The 19080-nt window shown below is 38.5% G+C and overlaps 1 protein-coding gene across 1 annotated transcript; it reads right to left on the reverse strand.

The window, feature by feature from the left end:
• Positions 1 to 336: 336 nt before the first annotated feature.
• Positions 337 to 18642, reverse strand: LOC311286345 (adhesion G protein-coupled receptor E5-like). Its single transcript, XM_084402516.1, has 17 exons — positions 18504 to 18642; positions 16406 to 16471; positions 16141 to 16263; positions 15485 to 15613; positions 14453 to 14581; positions 14261 to 14316; positions 13731 to 13820; positions 13498 to 13651; positions 13288 to 13404; positions 12168 to 12376; positions 11416 to 11586; positions 11131 to 11325; positions 9135 to 9352; positions 7629 to 7787; positions 3574 to 3745; positions 2691 to 2780; positions 337 to 930 (listed from the first exon to the last, which is right to left on the reverse strand). The coding sequence occupies exons 1-17, from the start codon at positions 18544 to 18546 to the stop codon at positions 886 to 888; spliced, it is 2166 nt and encodes a 721-aa protein (XP_084258642.1). The 5' UTR covers positions 18547 to 18642; the 3' UTR covers positions 337 to 885.
• Between the last annotated feature and the right edge of the window lie 438 nt (positions 18643 to 19080).

The raw sequence follows: 19080 nt of genomic DNA on the forward strand, positions 1-19080 counted from the left end.
GGGGTTGGAACAACATGAGGGTGAGTAATTACTGAAAGAATTTTAATTTTTGGGTGAACTAACCCTTTAAAGACCAATGTTATGAGAATGAAGAACTTTTTAAGGACTTTTCAAGGACTTCAAAGCTCAAAAGTATGAATATTATCCAATTTAAATGTTACTTTTTAATGTGATGACCAAATAACATTTCTTTGTTCATCCTTCAAAGATCGTCCTCAATTGTAAAACGAAATGTTTCACGATGTAGGAAAACTAACCCTTGGTGAAAAACAAACACTAATTTTAAAATGGAAAAAAAGACATTAAATGACCACTATAACCGGTAGATGGCGGCAGAGGACCACTTGTCGGCTCATTAGCCATTTCCACTCACTAATATAGTTTTTTCACGGTTTGCTTTCGATTTTTATTTTTAGACATTATCGTGTAGAACTTAGTAAACTTGCGCTAAACAAACTCATTCCGCGTTTTGAGAGATACCCTGCAGATTCTCACTACCAGTAACTTAAACACCTGTGATTGGTCATTATCTTCAACAGAAGTGTCTGCTTTTGGCTACAATATTTAACGCTTCAAAATCACATTGAAAATAGACACATTTGCAGCGCCATTGACAGGAATATAACAACCAGATTGCTTTTCTCTTTTATTAAACAGTTACAAATTATACTTTACACAACTATTATACAATTCGTTAATCCTGCAGTAAAAATGTATTGCTTTGCACTGAAGCGACCAGGCCGCCGCCATACCCTGTGCAATGCTCTCACTGAACAGACGGATGGAAAGCTATCTGAAGATCTTCTGACTGGAAAGGTTGAACAGAAGCTTAGTGAAAAGTCTTCGTTTGTCGTTGAAAGTGACTTGTGTTCAGGAGTTTGTCCATCAGCACTGTGACTCTCCGGTGCTGTTGTCGCTCCGCAGAGGTTTCTGTGAACATCAAAAGAAGAATGAAGAAGCTGAAGCCACAAACACAGCATTAAAACACTCAAACACACTCACTAAAGCCCAAAATGTACTTACTTTTTTTACACGTACACTAGCGTATGCGTACAGTTGAATGCGTAGCCTTTCAAAGTATACTCCGTTTGATAGGGTGCGTAAACGCAGGCGGTCAACAATTGATCTAGAAAGTTTCATCTTTGTTCAGAGTCTGCGCTATTTTTCTCCAGAAGTTATGACCAATAAAAATGCCTTTGTATTCTATTAAGGCGAGACACGGCAGGCAAAAACATTGATTTTTCATGCAGAGGTCAGTTTTGAGATTTTGGGCTAGAAAACTTTGAAAATATACATTAAGATGTTTATTTTATTACATCTTGTTTACTTGCGGCAGTAAGTTTCTCCCGAATTTACCAGGAAGTTTGCATTCAAACGCGACACGCCGAGCTCCGTCTGTTTACTGAAGTCTGTCATGACTGGTGTCGCTGTAAAGCTCCGAGTCTCCCGCACAACGCTATCCCAAATATGGGCATTTCCTTTCTATCAGTAACCAATCGTGAATGTCCAAAGGGGGATTTAAAGCTAATGACGTGATCTCATTTAGAGCTATTTAACTCTTTAAATGCCGTTTAGTTTTTTTTGTCATTCTCCAGTACAAACATCTCAGCCTGTGTACACCAAACTCTCCAGTTATACACTTAGCAGTGTTCTGAAGATATGTTCAGAGGGATTTGTTAATAAATCATTCCTGGTCTGATTTATGTGACATTTCTTTTAGTGTATATTTAGATTTCAAGCATATATCCTGAAATCCCTCAGAATTTTTTTTTTTTTCATCTTGTGAGTAAACAAAATGAAAAAAATAATTTTGCACATGGCTTTATCATATGTTCAGATCTATCTACTGAAAATATATGCAAAATTGTGCATATTTAATGAGATAATGCCTAATTTGCATAATTAAACATACAAATTTCCAAAACTTGTAATACATTTTTTTTATATACTTGTGTAAGTAATCAACTGAGGAAGTTTCATGGTGATATCTATTATTTAACCATTTTTATCCTACTCTCCTGTAGTGTCTCGCCTTAAACTAAAGTTACGGCTCTCTCACACAAGCGGTTGTCAACGCAGACGCCTCTTGTTGTTGTTCTGTCTCTTTAGTTTCGTTTTCTACTATAATAATAATAATAATAATTTGTTACATTTATATAGCGCTTTTTCTGAGACCTCAAAGCGCTTCACATATGGAAGGGTGGAATCTCCTCAACCACCACCAATGTGCAGCATCCACTTGGATGATGCGACGGCAGCCATATTGCGCCAGAACGCCCACCACACACCAGCTTACTGGTGGAGAGGAGACAGTGATGAAGCCAATCAGTGTATGGGGATGATTAGGAGGCCATGATGGACAGAGGCCAAGGGGCAAATTTGGCCAGGATGCCGGGGTTACACCCCTACTCTTTTTCGAAGGACATCCTGGGATTTTTTATTACCACAGAGAGTCAGGACCTCGGTTTAACGTCTCATCCGAAGGACGGATGAAACAACGGCCCGAGACAGTGCTGCTTCCTTGTGGAACAGCTGATTAGTGTGCAAAACACATTCAGTGCGCATGTGCAACCTTGCAAAAATCAGGCGGCGCACATACTCCGTACTGGTGACGAAATCTGCATCACGTAAACTGTACGCGGACCCTCGCATACGGGTAAAAACTGAAGTATACTTTGGGCTTGACGTACCTGACTGCTGTTGGACTGGCTGGTACTGTACTCTTCTTTCTTCTTATGTGGACACATTCGGAGAAACAGATTGTGATACTCCGTCCTGACCTGAAGGGGGCGACACAACAGCCAACATAATTGATCAAAATTAACTGACTAAACAGTTTCAGAGCAAACCCTAGTGGTCGATATGATATTACACAATTAAATGTATGCATAATTGCTGCAATGAAATGTAGATTTATGTTACATATTTCATAAATTAGACAAAATTAAGTGTAAAATTAATAATTATGAAAAAAATTATTTTAATGATTTCTGAAAGATCATGTGACACTGAAGACTGGAGTAATGGCTGATCAAAATTCAGCTTTGCATCACAAAAATAAATTATATTTTTAAAGTATATTAAAATAGAAAACATTATTTTTAATTGTAATAATATTTCACAATATTACTGGGTTTTTTTTCTGTATTTTTGATCAAATAATGAGCATAATTAATTCAATTAATGAGCATAAGAGACTTAACAATTAAAAAACATTAAAAATAGTAAAGTTTCCAAAACCGGTTATGTATATCAGTTAACCACTAATTCAGAACAATAAGTATACATGGCATGAATCATGGGATTTTTCTAAATAAGGTCACCATTCACTGCCATTATAGATGAGCACAAGCTGGATTTTTTTAAATCTCTCCTTTCGTGGTCCGAAAAACAAACAAGGGCAAATGAACAACACCAGGGTGACTAAATCATGTCTGAATTTTGAGTTTGGGTGAGCTGTTAAAGTCCTGTAAGATGTGACTGAAAGTCTAAAACAAACCACTGTTACCAAACCTTCAGTGTGCCGAAGCCAATTCATCATGTGTTTTCTGCTGTCATGGTGTGTGTAAGTACCGGTTTGGACAGCAGGCAGTGCATGATGAAGATGAGCGCCCCCTGGAGGCTGTTGAGGATGGTGAAGAGGTACAACATGACTTCAGTCCCGTTCTCCTGGAAGAGGAAGAAGCCGAAGACCCACGTCCCGCCCAGAACACACACCTGAGCCACTGCGGTCACCGTAAAACTCCTACAGGGAAACACACACCCAATATCATTCATCAGAACCTCTGAGATAAAACTAAATTAAAAACTGACTCATAAAAAAATATAATCATAGCCGCGGGAACATATAGAGTTGTTGTATGAGAACGAACATATATAGGCTATTTGGGCTTTTTAGTTCAATAAACATTTTTATTTACTATTTTGTATTGTTAGTACTTAATATTTACCTCTAAATTGTGCAGCATTTATCATCTGCAATACCACGGCGTAACCACTAGATGGCGGTATCGCCCTAAATATACATTTATAAACAGTGGCTGCTGAGAACATTGTTTTCAGACATAACACTTTCATGCATTTGGCTGTAGCGACTGAGACAAATCAGACACAATTATTTACCATATGCACAAACAAATCTTTAAAAACTTTCATCCGAGAGCTGTGGTCCCAACCCCCCAGGCGGGGCGAAAGGGGCCTGGTTGCCATGGCCGCGATCAGATAGGATGTTTTTGACTCTCAGGAATGCTAACAAGTACAGGCATGAAAACGGGTCAGGGGTAAAAAAGCTGAGAAGGATGCGGCACATATATGCAAATGCCTTTCACCAACCACTTATTTAGCTGCTGTCGCATCAGTTGACATGCCATCTCAGTTCCCCTCTTTCTTTTTCTATTTTTAGCCCCCGACAGCTTTTTTGCGTTATCCATCTTTTTCGACGACAGCTCACTAATTACTCATTCCTGCCCGCACAGCACTCACGGCGCCCGCGCCCATTTTTAAAAATAATGACATTGGCAACATCGCTGTCTGTATCTGACAGGACAGTTAACATTGTAAGCTAACTTACCTCAGGCTTGCTTTCCGACGTGCGGTTCTATGTTCGGCAGTGTGTCCAGTTGTCAGACTCGCGGGGTAAAAGACTTTGAAAACATTTCTGCCCTAACGTTACTCTGACTCGTATTGGCTGTCATGTTTCGGCATTAGGAATGATGATTGTTTTTTAAAGCTGCGAAGTTTATGGTAACTTTATAGCGGGTAAATGCTGGCCTCGACCACGTCAATGCATTGATGAAGTCAACAGTTGGATGTGTCAAAACTTTCTTCAGTTAAACAAAGACAAAACTGAAGTCATTGCGTTTGGAAACAAAGATGAAGTTCTCAAGGTGAACGCATACCTTCACTCTAGGGGTCAAACAACTAAACATCAAGTCAGGAATCTTGGTGTGACACTAGAGTCAGACCTTAGTTTCAGTAGTCATGTCAAAGCAATAACTAAATCAGCATACTATCATCTGAAAAATATTGCAAGAATTAGATGCTTTGTTTCCAGACAAGACTTAGAGAAACTTGTTCATGCTTTCATCACCAGCAGGGTGGATTATTGTAATGGACTCCTCACTGGCCTTCCCAAAAAGACCATAAGACAGTTGCAGCTCATACAGAACGCTGCCGCCAGGATTCTGAGCAGAACCAGAAAATATGAACACATCACACCAGTCCTCAGGTCTTTACACTGGCTCCCAGTTAGATTTAGGATTGATTTTAAAGTATTATTACTGGTATATAAATCATTCAATGGCCTAGGACCTCAATACATTGCAGATATGCTCACTGAATATAAGCCCAACAGATCACTCAGATCATTAGGATCATATCAGCTAGAAATACCAAGGGTTCACTCTAAGCATGGCGAGTCCGCTTTTAGCTATTATGCTGGAACCAGCTTCCAGAGGAGATCAGACGTGCTCCTACTGTAGTCACTTTCAAATCCAGACTCAAAACACTTCTTTTTAGCTATGCATTTACTGAATGAGCACTGTGCCAATGCTCGTCCGCCTGTTTGTACTGTACTGTACTGTATTTTATTTTTCTAAACTGTTTTAATTATTCTTATTTCTTTTATTATTTTAATTTCTTCTATGTAAAGCACTTTGAATTGCCATTGTGTATGAAATGTGCTATATAAATAAACTTGCCTTGCCTTGCCTTGTTGTGTGTTTTGTCTTTTAATAATTCTGTTGATACTATGATCTCTTTGATACTATGTAGTTATTACAGGACCAACTGTCAATGTAACCCCACTTATACCATGTTTGGACTCGACAAATTGGTACTTTGAAGATCGAAATGATTGTGTACATGATATGCCAATAGCTGTGCAACACATTAGTATTACTAAGAATCTTCCTTAGTAGTGTCATCAAACACCAATCCAGCATGCCAGTCCGAAAGAGCACGTTTAAGACAAAGGCTTGTAAATCCTGGTGACAGAGGAAACTCCCGCCAGAAATTCTACCCTTCTCATTGGGTGAACTAGCCTGCATAGGGCTGTCCTTTGTCAAGCTTTAAAAGTCACTGACCACAAGATCCGGCCCTCTTAGCTCTTGTCCTCGGACCTAAACTGCAGCTCCAAGTGAATCCTGTAGGGGGGGCCCTTCCCCCCACTGGGCCCTGCAGGCCGAGTCAGCCTGCCTTCCTAAAATACAACCAAGAAGAAAACGGACAACTCTTGCCTTAAGGATGCCGTGTGTTCCAGCATGGCCTTAACAGGCCCAGGGCATGAGGCTTCGAAGCTTCCAGGACATGTGCTCACTCCAGCATCAAGGACAACGTCAGGAGTTCAGAGACGTCATTCAACACGGACGAAGTCCCTCGCAACTTTCATCATGTGCTCTTTGTGTCCTGCCGGCCCAGAACGTGTAGGCCACAATCTGCACTCCAGCCATGAGAACAGCGACAATACAAGTTCATCCTATCTTCTTCATCCAACGGAGAAGAAACGATTGCAACTCGCACCATGACTTTTGACACTCAAGGACCCAGCAATGGACTCATTTTTCAACCACTTCAAGAATTGATCATGCAAGTATCTATTTTTATGAGGTGCGCTGAAAATTATCAGCTGATGGTTCTTTTCATACTGCAATAGATCTTGCTCCAGAGTTCTATTTCCTGTTTCCGGTTCCACATCACTCACCCCTTTACCTATGCATGTATGTATGGATGGATGAATGTATTTATGTTTGTTTAGTGTTAATTATGTTTGTGATTTAGTTAATAAAACTTGTGCACAATTATGAATTTGATTTCTGATCCTCTGTTTGCATACAAAGTCCCTTTTACGATTTTGATTTTGTTACAGTATGCTCTAATTTCTGTACATGCTAGGGAATAATTATTTTTCAGTGACGATGAAAGATACACTTTTCTTAGAATAAATGAATAATCAAAGAGTTCATTGGAACTGATTAATTGATTGTAATATTAATTAGCTTACCTCAAAGTTAATCTAATTAACTGACCCAAATATTAATAATTAATCATAATTGGTAATTATGGATTATTATTAATATTTCCCCTTTGAGCTAATGTCTTTACATGGCTATAAACTGAGACATAATTAAAGACAACTTTTCATAAAAGTTAACATTTAAATGTCAGTTTTTGCATTATTATTGCAGGCAAATCTTGACTCAGAGAAAGCATTTTGTTACTCAAACTAGCTACATATGATGGTGGGATTAGTCACACTAAAGTAATTAGAATAAATATTGGCTCAGTATGACTAAGGGTTAGATTTCAAAACATATGATAGAGTGTTTACATACCATGATAAGAATCGTGTTTTGCGGTCGAGTCATGTGTCGTACTCCTATTTGAAAAACTAGTAGTTTTATAATTTGGTACAGTAAAAACGCTTTACATTGCCAAAGCATTGACAGTTCTCTGAACCAGTGGTGTTGATCCAATGGCCAAAGGTGCTCATTCGACAACATATAAAAACATAATAATCGTTAAAGCAATTTTAAGAATAAAGGTGGAAAAATTAAAACATGTCACCTCTAGTTCCCGGGGCTATAATAGTGTATGAATGATAGTAAAATAGCACACACACACACACACACCTGATCTGTTTGAGTTTGGAGAGGTCTGGATTGAGACTGGAGAATTTCTTTGCCAGTTTCCACACAGTGATGATGAAGAAGAAACAGTTGAGGATGACGATGATGCAGACGGGTGCGAAAAAACTCAAGATGAAATAACGATCAAGAGAGAGCCAACAGCTGGAATGATAAATCAGTCACATGGTTACAAACACACACACACACACACACACACACACACACACACACACACACACACACACACACACACACACACACACACACACACAGAAGACCTCCTGTGGATAATTCATCTTTCTTTCTCTTTCATTTTCCCTTTGACTGTATTCAAGCTGGTTCCAATCATCCAGTGTTACTTTAGTTATCTGTGATCAAATATTTTAGTTTGTAACATTTTGAATTTGTTTAAATTTCAGTTGACATTTATTTTATTTCAAGTATTTACATTTTTTTACATCTTTAGTTTTAGTTAATGCTAATACCCTGATGTCGTCATGCCCTGCCGGCCTCCTTCGCTCTTCCACAGAAAGCACAGTCAGACAGGTCTAGTGTATCTGATAACAACTTGTTGAGACTGGAACCTCACTGGCCTCATTATTGTGTGTCTCAAGACTCTGTGAATGATTCATCGGGATTTACAGCTTCTGAGTTGATGTTTGACCATGAAGTTTCTGAAGCCTCACAATGAATTATTGCTACGGATCAATTATTGCACATGATCATATCGACACATTTCATACACCTGATCGGCGACAGAAAGACGTGAATCTCTAGCATTTTGAATAGAGTTTACCTGTCGTTCTGGTTCAGAATGACCCTTTTATACTGAGTATTACTATATCCTTGTATTACATTAAAATATGGGTATGAACTTTATGGTGTGGGTGAACTTGACTAATTGGATTCAAAATCACACTTTTAAAAATGTACGCCATCATTTACATTACTTTGGATAAAAGTATAAATGTTAGTCCTCTTAGAGAGGAGTTGAGAAATCTACACAACAAAATACATCAATTTATATTTTGCTTCTTAGGAGCTGCGTTTAACCATTTTGTGGCGTCACATTATCAAAGACCTCCAAGACATTTTTAAAAGCTTTTACTTTATATAAATTTTGCATGATTTGTTTGCAAACAAGGCGAATCATCAAAAAGTTTGGCCGGTTTTGTCAAAAGGAAATCATTTGCAATTTTAACTGTGTATATCAGCCCAAAAGTAAACCTTTAAATGGGTTTCATGGGGGTTTTATCTATTAAAAAACAAAAATTATTTAATAGTTTATTTTACAAAAAATGTTGGGGTGGCAAGAGTGATATTTATTTCAGAGTAGGGTTATTATCGTTAACAAAAACTAAAATTATTAATTATTTTACAATAATAAAACTACAATGATGAATGAATAAGATGCCACTGATTCAGAGATCTGAGATATGCTGCACACACACACACACACACACACACACACACTTCTACAGCTGAACAGTAGTGGGTTCAGAAACTCACTGTCGATCGGTGCCGTATCCCTTTGGGAAGGCGATGGCAGAGATAATGACGATGACGAGAGGGACTCCGTATCCCACCGCACACATGTAGAGATGCTTTACTGTGGTGTGAAACACCAGCACAACCATCCGGTAGAGCTGAACCCCCTCCAGCAGCATCCAGCAGAACGCAGACAAGAAGAAGAAATGAAGCAGCGCCGCCACAATCGCACACCCAACCTGAGAGACAAACCCAGAGAGAAAACACAATAAACTACTGTGTTTTAATTGCTTGTGATTCCCTATAGAATCATGATGCAAAAAAACTATTTGAGTCAACTTACAAAACTTTGCTAAGATGTTGCCTTAAAATTCCATGTTAACTTGACAATATATTTCTTGTTGAATGAACTTATCCTCTTAGAGTTGAGTCAAATTTAAAAAAAAAAGTCTAAGTAATGGATTTTGTTTTAAGTTGATTCATCTGTTATTTCCTAGTCCAGTCAGCTGTAACAAGTAAATCCAAGTAAACTGTGGGAAAACAATATTATTTTAACTTAAAAAAGATGAGTTGATTAAACTTAAAAATTGAATTAAGGTGAAATTTTTTATTTTTTTGCCTTGTGTTAACAATGATTGAGACAACTTTTTTCATTCCCATTTTTTTGCAAATAATTAGCGATCTGATGTCAGACAAAGAAACATATCAATTGAAAACCAAATCAATTAAATCTTTCAAGATTTTAGCAGAGGAGGATCAAACAACAGCATTACCAGCTTCACTTATTACTAACCAGACTGACTATATTTCTGTCAGACGTCTACAGAAGCTCTTATTGAGAATTAACAGAGGTTTAGATGTTTCGTGTGCAGTAGAGATGTGACGGTGATAATATTCTCCCACCGGTTAATCGAATTGTGACAACACCGGTATTACCTGTTTCATCGTGGGGGTGGGGGGTGTTAGAGTGATGTAATTTTTTTTTTTTACATGGCGTCAATTCATCATTCGTATTGAGTTTGATTGACATGCGATCTGACCAATCAAATTCCACCATTTTTGTGTGACAAAGCAGTCAGAAGAGTTATTGATTAACTTCGGTGGATTTGAACTTGGCTTTAACTGAGGCAATCTGTCACGACACATTAAAGAGCCAAAAAACGGTAGGCCTATTTTATTTTTGTTTGACTGACCAAATTTGAAAGTTGAGACTTTGTTTCATATTAAATATTACCTGCTCGTGTATTTCAACGCGTTGTCAGTGTCCTCTATTTTTCACTGCTTGAGATCATGTTGAGAACAATAACGCCCGATTTGAGGGTATAGGGCGCGATTTCGGATTCAACCACAGTGTTTTGAATGGTGGGTTCGTTATTATTCGTTATTATTCATGAAAAACGCAATAATTTGTGTGTGTTATGTTTTGTTCAAGGCCGAAAAGAGAACTCGATACTGACGCGCGTCTTTTCCGTGTGTGCGCACGTGTGTGTAATAGGCAGGACTTACAGCGCGGTCTCTTGTTTTGTCGCGCTTGAATGGTTGAGCGTGATCATACAACGCTAGTCAACAGGTGACAGAAAATACGGATACTGCGTAATTGCTTTAAAATAAATGTTTGCGGTGCTGCGGTGGTTAAGTGATGAAACCGGTGTTGCGACTGAACACCGTGTAACACCGGTAACACCGACTATCGTGCCAAGCCTAGTGTGCAGTCACCATTAGGCTAAGATTTAATTTATCATATGATGAGAGTGAGGCGAGCTGACTGACAAGACGATGGCGGAAGATTTGGGTTCAAAGAGAAATGTAAAAGTTTTTTCACCATCTCAGGTTTTTCACCATCTCAAGTAACTAAATTTGTCAAGTTGAAAATACATAATATTCTAAGTAATTACAACTTAACTAAATCAGTGGAAAATATAACTCAAAAATTTAAGTTGAGTGAACAATATTTTTTTTTTACAGGTTAACTTTTAGACTTCAAAGCTCCCATATACAGGAGATACAAGACACACACCCGATTGTGAGTGCTGGAGATCCCGCAGAGGAAGACGAGGTCTGCGATGAAGAGGCACACGCTCAGATGAAGATGAATGCTGTTTCGGGTCCCTTGGATGGAGCGACAGAACCGAAACGTCAGGATACAGAGTAATAAACAGAGCAGAGACAGAACTAAACCCACACGCGTGATCAACACCAGCTCAAGCGAGTCCTGGAGGAGAGGAAGAGGAAAAATCATCATCATTTCATCTATCTGAAGTAAATATGTAAAATCTCATTTTTTTCTGGTTCACAGATGTACCTGTATGGGATAAAGGGCCATCAGCACAGCGAAACTGCTGAGATGAGAGCAGGAACACGCTGTATGAGTGCTGTTAGACCACGCCTCCTCACAGCCCCGCCCAGACCACGCCCCCTCAGTCTCATTCCAGTACACACAAGCGTAAGCCATGCCCTCAGACTCCGCCCTCTCCTGAAGAAGTGAGAAGAACCGTTTAGGAAACGAGGAGCACGTGAACACCTGCCTTAAGTTTGGAAAAGCTGTAAACTAATGCAAAACACAATGTGAGTGTGTGTGTGTGCATGAACTAAGGCGTCTTCACAATTCTCAGCTCTGATGTTGCTTCGCTTCTTCTTAAATGAAAAGCAGCACCAGGTACATGACGCACATGTTAGGTATTTTATCATTTCTACAGTCACATTTCAGAATGTCTTCAGTCTTCAAGTGAATTTTTTGAACTTCAGATTTCACACGCATTCTGTGCAGTTGTAAATCTTGTGTAAATGCATTCCGGCGCTTTAGAACGGCATTAAACAATCTCTTTAAACCCTGATGGGAAATCCAGCTAAAGTTTGGGTTTTCTGCTGGTCTAAGCAGGTCATTAGTTGAAGCAAACTGGTAGACCATTTTGGACCAGTAGCAAAACAGCTACTTAAGCTTAAACTGGATTTTCAAAAAGGGAATACATACTGGATTTATGTGGTAGTTTTTTTTCCTTTTGTAACTGTTTAACAGTTAAGTTAGTGAGTTGTTGTGCTGGTCGGCATCTTCACCTGCTCGTGTGTAAAGATGAGCGTCACCGGCTCAGACAGCTGTTTGGTTTCTGGATTACTGACAGCGACCGTCACCACCTTCGAGTTGAGCTGATAAGTGGTTTTTCTCTCTCCGCTCTCCTGCTCCTGTGATGAAGTGCTCATCTTGTGCAACAGATCGCTGGATGAGTTCATATCTTTAAAACTGACCAGCGCCACAAACGCAAAACCTAAAGGAAAACCACATTCACATCTTTTCATGAATGCGCTCATGCTTTTATATGTACATATACACTATATTGCCAAAAGCATTGGGACACCCCTCCAAATCATTGAATTCGGGTGTTTCGATCACTTCCTTGTATAAAATCAAGCACTTGGCATGAAGACGCTTCTACACACACCTGTGAAAGAATGGGTCGCTCTCAGGAGCTCAGTGAACTCAAGCGTGGTACCGTGATAGGTTGCCACCTGTGCAATAAGTCCATTCGTGAAAGTTCCTCACTACTAAATATTCCACGGTCAACTAGTTAGTGGTATTATAACAAAGTGGAAGCAATTGGGAACAACAGCAACTAACGTAAAATCACAGAGCGGGTCAGAAATCACCAACTTTCTGCAGAGTCAACAGCTACAGACCTCCAAACTTCGTGTGTCCTTCAGATTAGCTCTACAACAGTGCGTAGAGAGCTTCATGGAATGGGTTTTCATGGCCGAGCCGCTGCATCCAAGCCTAACGTCACCAAGTGCAATGCAAAGCGTCGGATGCAGTGGTTTGGCGGTTGCCAGGAGAGCGGTGCTTGCCGGACTGCATTGTGCCAAGTGTAACGTTTGGTGGAGGGGATGAATACTGCAAGCCAGGCCTTCTCGTCCAACATCAGTGCCTGACCTCACAAAGGAGCGTCTAAAAGAATGGTTTCTAAAAATATTCCCATAAACACACTCCTAACCCTTGTGGAAAGCCTTCCCAGAAGAGTTTAAGCTGTTATAGCTGGGAAGGGTGAGCCAAATCCATTTTAAACCCTACGGATCAGGAATGGGATGTCATTAAAGTTCATGTGCATGTAAAGGCAGACGTCCCAAAACTTTTGGCAGTATAGTGTATGTGTATGTGTGTCCATGACTGTGAGTGTATTCGTACCTGGATATGATTTCCCTACAACTGTTTCCCAGTTGGTGTCAAAGAGGGCGGAGTCTGTGCTCAGAGTGACACGCCCACTGGGCGGAGCCTGACCCCGCCTGACTGCAACCTCAGCGACTGTGATTCACATGATCATACAGAACAACAGCTTAATTAAACCATCTTAATTAAACACACAGCACGTTTCATGAATAAATGTTTGTGTCTCACAGGTGTTGTGCGTCTCCATCCTGGTCACAGGCTCTTTAAGCTGAGGTCCGATCAGACGCATGCTGTTCTCCACCGCGAACAGAAACTGACTCAGCGTCTCGCCGTCAGCGATGTTCCCATCCGACAGCAGATCATCGGTGGAGTTGCACAAGGTCTGTGAAATAAATCAGTGAAATTCATCAAAGCATGTACACAAACTACTATGAGAATACATCATGCAGTGTGTGTTTAACCTCGAGTAACTTCTCCGCTGTGAAATGTTCTCCCTGTGTGTTATTCAGAGAATCACAGTTGCTCTTCAACATTGACATCAAATGCTTAAACTGAAAGACAAACAGAAAACAGTCATTAAAATGTCCAGTTTGATAATCGTGATTAGACCATCATTTACAAGGTTTTGATAATGTTAATACAACATTCTCCTAGACCTATTTATACTCAATATAACATTGCTGAATGCTTTGTTGTTGTTGTTGGTAATATTCCAAGAATGTTAAGGTTAACATTTCAGCAAATATAAATAACATCATAAGGGATTTGTCCTATGAACAGTTTCTGTCAAACTACGAGAACATTCATCAAGACAAGTATGTTGTTCCCAGAAGGTTTTCTGTCAACATCATGAGAACAACACATATCAAATATTAACAAAGTTATAAGAGCATTCTATAAATGTTTTTTTAAAGAACAATTTATCTTAACATTTACAAAGCATGTTAGCTTGGCATCTAATGAATCATAATAAGAGAAGTTCACATTCTACCTTCTTCGGTGAGTGTTCTGCATCAGGCTGAGGCTTAAACTGATCACAGTCCATTTCTGTGCACAACAACAGCAGAGATCAAAATAAGCCAATAGCAAACACTCACCAACATCTATAAGAACAACCTAAAAACTGAATCAGTGCATATAAAATGAAGCGAATAATAGTTTGCCCTGCTGCTGCAACACTCACCGATGCATTTGGACTGGTTGTTGCCGTAGTTACTGTAACCCGGGTCACATTCGCAGGTGTAGCCGCCTGGGTGATTTTTGCACACTGCGTTTGTGCCGCAAACATCTGGATCTTTACACTCATTGATGTCTGTGAGAGAGAGAGAGAGAGAGAGAGAGTACATTTTCTGTACTGTTCGAGTTATTTTAAAATAGTCTAGGTTACGGGAAGATGTGTTGTCCCATCAAAATGACCATATTTTAAGTTGGCGGGTCAATTTGACCCATTTAGATTTTTTTGAGTTGTCGGAAACACTATTTAACCTATGATGCTTTTCTTGAAAATGTGTGACTTTTTCTCATTTAGGGTCATGAAAATACCAGCAAAGTGTCAACACACAATCACTGTGAGTCATTGAATTTCGTTCAAAAAGCAGATTCATTCAGTAACGAAACACGCTGTGTGTTGATCAGAGACATGCAAGCTCTCTGTTGACTGTTAACCCCAGTGGAAAACACTGCGTCTGCTCATCCCCAAGTGGACAAATACACTCGTAAGAGTCAGGGATGCACCGATATTACAATTTTGGCCGATACCGATAACCGATAATTCTTAATATTTAAAAGCCGATAACCGATATATTGGCCGATAAAATTAAATCCAAATTTCTATATAATTTCCGAGAGCCTGATTACAAAAACAAAAGTTTCACCCTTAAAAGCCATGTCCCAAGCACACAATTATAATATTCTCATTATAATTTTATGTAGCTTATATCAGTGGTTCCCAATTCCAGTCCTCGTGACCCACTGCTCTGCACATTTTGTATGTCTCCCTTATTTAACACACCTGAACCAGATCATCAGCTCATTAGAAGAGACTCCATGAACTGAGCTGAGTGTGTCAGATAAGAGAGACCTACAAAATGTGCAGAGCAGTGGGTCACGAGGACTGGAATTGGGAACCACTGGTTTATATGACAGACTTGCGCAGCACATGTTGCACTTATAAAAATAAGCAAATAATAGTTTGCCCTGCTGCTGTAACACTCACCGATGCATTTTAACTGTTTGTTGCCGTAGTTACTGTAACCCGGGTCACATTCGCAGGTGTAGCCGCCTTGATGATTTTTGCACACTGCGTTTGTGCCGCAAAAATATGGATCTTTACACTCATCGATGTCTGTGAGAGAGAGAGAAAAGATGAGTAAGAGAACATTTTCTGTGCTGTTCGAGTTATTTTAAAATAGTCTAGGTTATGGGAAGATGTGTTGTCCCATCAAAATGACCATATTTTAAGTTGGCGGGTCAATATGACCCATTTTGAATTATTATTTTTTGTCGGAAACACTAGTTAACCTATGATGCTTTTCTTGAAAATGTGTGACTTTTACTCATTTAGGGTCATGAAAATGCCAGCAAAATGTCAAGACACAATCAATTTCTCAATGAGTGAGTCATTGAATTTCGTTCAAAACGCAAATTCATTCAGTAACGAAACACACTGTGTGTTGATTTTATATAATTTTATATGAAGTTGAAGCTTATACATTAAGTCAGCATGATGAAATGAAAATATTGTGTCTCTTATGATAAGCTGCTTTTTACCATGTTTTCTAAGTCATTTTGGATTAAAGTGCTAAATGAATAATTGTAACTGTAGACATGTAAATAAGATGGACTCCTCAATCCCACAATCCTCTCTCATACCATAACACGGTCCTGATATGGTGGTCCTTCCGAACCCGTTATTACAGGTGCATCGGTAACTTCCATCTGTATTTACACAATTGGAGTTATCGCCACACACACTCGTCGCACACTCATCCACATCTGCAAAAGAGAAGGAAACATGATATTACAAAGTTAGAAGACTAGATCACAACAATTATACACAAATTGTACTGACAGACATAAAAACGTCATTACAATCATACTTTTGCACTTTAATTCAATTAAATCACAAGTCACTTACCAACACATTTGTTTTTAAAAAATGTATATCCAAAGGCACATCCACTACATGACGGCAGAAAGAGACCTGGGAAGAGAAAGAAAATGCAGCATAACTCATACAGTGCTATGCATAAGTTTAGACACCCATGCTAAAGTTGACTAAAAAGAGGAATAAAAAATCATTTTTTGGAAATTGAACTTAATGCCTTAATTTAAAAAAATAGGAAAAATCCAACCTTTAAGGACACCAATTTTCTTTGTGAATGAATAATGTATCGTAAATAAATAAATGTTCTTCCTTAAAATACAGGGTGCATAAGTTTGGACACCCCTATGTTAAATTCCCATAGAGGCAGGCAGATTTTTATTTTTAAGTATTTTTTTTTTTTTTTTTTTTTAGGATACTATGCATCCTGATAAAGTTCCCTTGGCCTTTGGAATTAAAATAGCCCCACATCATCACATAGTCTTCACCATACCTAGAGATTGGCATGGGGTACTTTCCATAAGATCATCTCTCAATGCAAATCAAACTAGCTATTAGGCTAACTGAAATAAAACCATGCCAATCTCTAGGTATGGTGAAGGCTATGTGATGATGTGGGGCTATTTTACTTCCAAAGGCCAAGGGAACTTTATCAGGATGCATAGTATCCTGGATCCATGAAGTAACTGGCCTTTAAAAATAAAAATCTGCCTGCCTCTATGGGAATTTAACATAGGGGTGTCCAAACTTATGCACCTGTATTTTAAGGAAGAACATTTATTTATTTACGATACATTATTCATTCACAAAGAAAATTGGTGTCCTTAAAGGTTGGATTTTTCCTATTTTTTTAAATTAAGGCATTAAGTTCAGTTTCCAAAAGATTATTTTTTATTCCTCTTTTTAGTCAACTTTAGTATGGGTGTCTAAACTTATGCATAGCACTGTATAATATATTCGTATGTTGCGGTCTACACAATGCTGAACATCATTGTGTATGCAGCCAAACCGCATTGATTATAAAGCTGACTAAGCATGTTGTGGAAAACATACAAAAATCTTACTATATTTGTGTCTGTGCTTTAATCCTCCTGGGCTTTTGATGCACGCGCTCCATACATTCCTCCACAGAAACGCGCGTAAATCACAATTTAAAATTTAACTGCCATTCAAATTAACCGCCACACTGACTTATATTCGTCTCTATTTCTTGAATAAATATTTTTTTTTATGAGGTTGAATGAATATCTTAATCGATTTTGCTAATCTGAATCTACTCAAGACGCAGAGAAGGTGAAATCTAAATGGTAAGATATAAAGTCGATTTTTATTGCATTTTAATGTTTGTAAAATTGCAGCTTTCACCTATATACAATGTAGTTTAGTTGAGGTTTTTTTTTAGTTTTTTTTTTAAATAGTGTCACTTTGACTAAACTATATTTTGTTCTCTCTTTTATACCTGTAGGGCAGACACAAAATAAAAAGTTAGGCTAATCTTTGAACCTTGCGCTATAATTATACGATCATATTTGTATAAGCTGGCATTTATGTAACTTGCTTTTTGCCTGACAACTTTAAGTCATAAAGAAATATCCCTGTTTAAACACAAGCTGTCGACATGCGACGAGTCAAAATTATTTTCTGAAATAATCGTCGACAGAGCTTATAACTCCTTGTGAGGGAAATCTTCACGCCCATGATCTAAAGATAATCCATGAACAGAACTAATTAAGTGATCAGAAAATTCGACATTCAGGAAAATATTTTAAAAATCAGGCAAAGATCCGAGTAAGTTAGGTGCCAGACTTTAGCGGTCGCGAACATGTGCTGGATTTGTGTGGGTGCACGGTTTCTTAAAAATTACACGCACGCTATTTCCTCATTAATCGATATTCACTCTCCACTGATTTATGGATCGTGTTGGTGCACAACAAGAGGCATTTTCTATGGCTCTTTGGTTTCAATGTATAACAACGGAAATCGTCGAGCTTAAAGAAATTTGTTTACTTATTTTTTTTTTTTTTTTATACAGTCTCTGACACGAAGCTTTAGTCTGACTACTAATACAACTTCCCTACGTCTCAAATGTATCCCCCACACACACGCGTGAAGAGTAAAACATTTCACTCACCCATAAGAAGTACCCATTTTAGCTCCATGTTAGGAAGCACCATAAATAGCTGCTTTTATTTTTTTAAGGTTCGTGATATAGCTACAATTCCCAAAGAAAATCAGACACCAGGTGACTATTACTTCACATCCTGAGACATAGTCCAACCACAAGGTGTCCCTCCTTCCCTTTATGATTCATCTTAAACTGATTTAAGAATGAGCAGTAAAATGATAAACAGAAATGATTGAAATATTGGACTTCTCTTTTATTTGGTATATTATGCTTCTATTGCTCTCCTAATTCGTAAGTCGCTTTGGATAAAAGCGTCCGCTAAATTATTAAATGTAATGTCTGGTCCTCCCAATTGGTTGTAAATGAAATTATCATGGCAAAACATTAAACAAACAAATTTGCTCTTTAACTGTAAGTCCAACATCTCTCTCTATATACACAGGAATTCCATAATTAGCCTATGTTGTTAACAGATTCAAACGTACTTAATTTTGCCAATATGGTAATACAAAATTAATAAAATACCTGGGTCCAGGTCTAGATGAAGCTCAAGTATGCTGTAGACAAAATCATTTATAATCAG

The sequence above is a fragment of the Rutilus rutilus genome (genome assembly GCF_951802725.1).
Source record: "Rutilus rutilus genome assembly, chromosome: 2".
NCBI classification, from domain to species: domain Eukaryota; kingdom Metazoa; phylum Chordata; class Actinopteri; order Cypriniformes; family Leuciscidae; genus Rutilus; species Rutilus rutilus.

Coding starts and splice junctions, on each gene's coding strand:
- LOC311286345 (XM_084402516.1), bottom strand. CDS start 18,546: ATGGTGCTTCCTAACATGGAGCTAAAATGGGTACTTCTTATGG. Junction 11,587..12,167: donor TCATCTTTACACACGAGCAG/GTGAAGATGCCG, acceptor TCACTTCTTCAG/GAGAGGGCGGAGTCTGAGGG. Junction 9,353..11,130: donor TCTCCAGCACTCACAATCGG/GTGTGTGTCTTG, acceptor TTTGTCTCTCAG/GTTGGGTGTGCGATTGTGGC.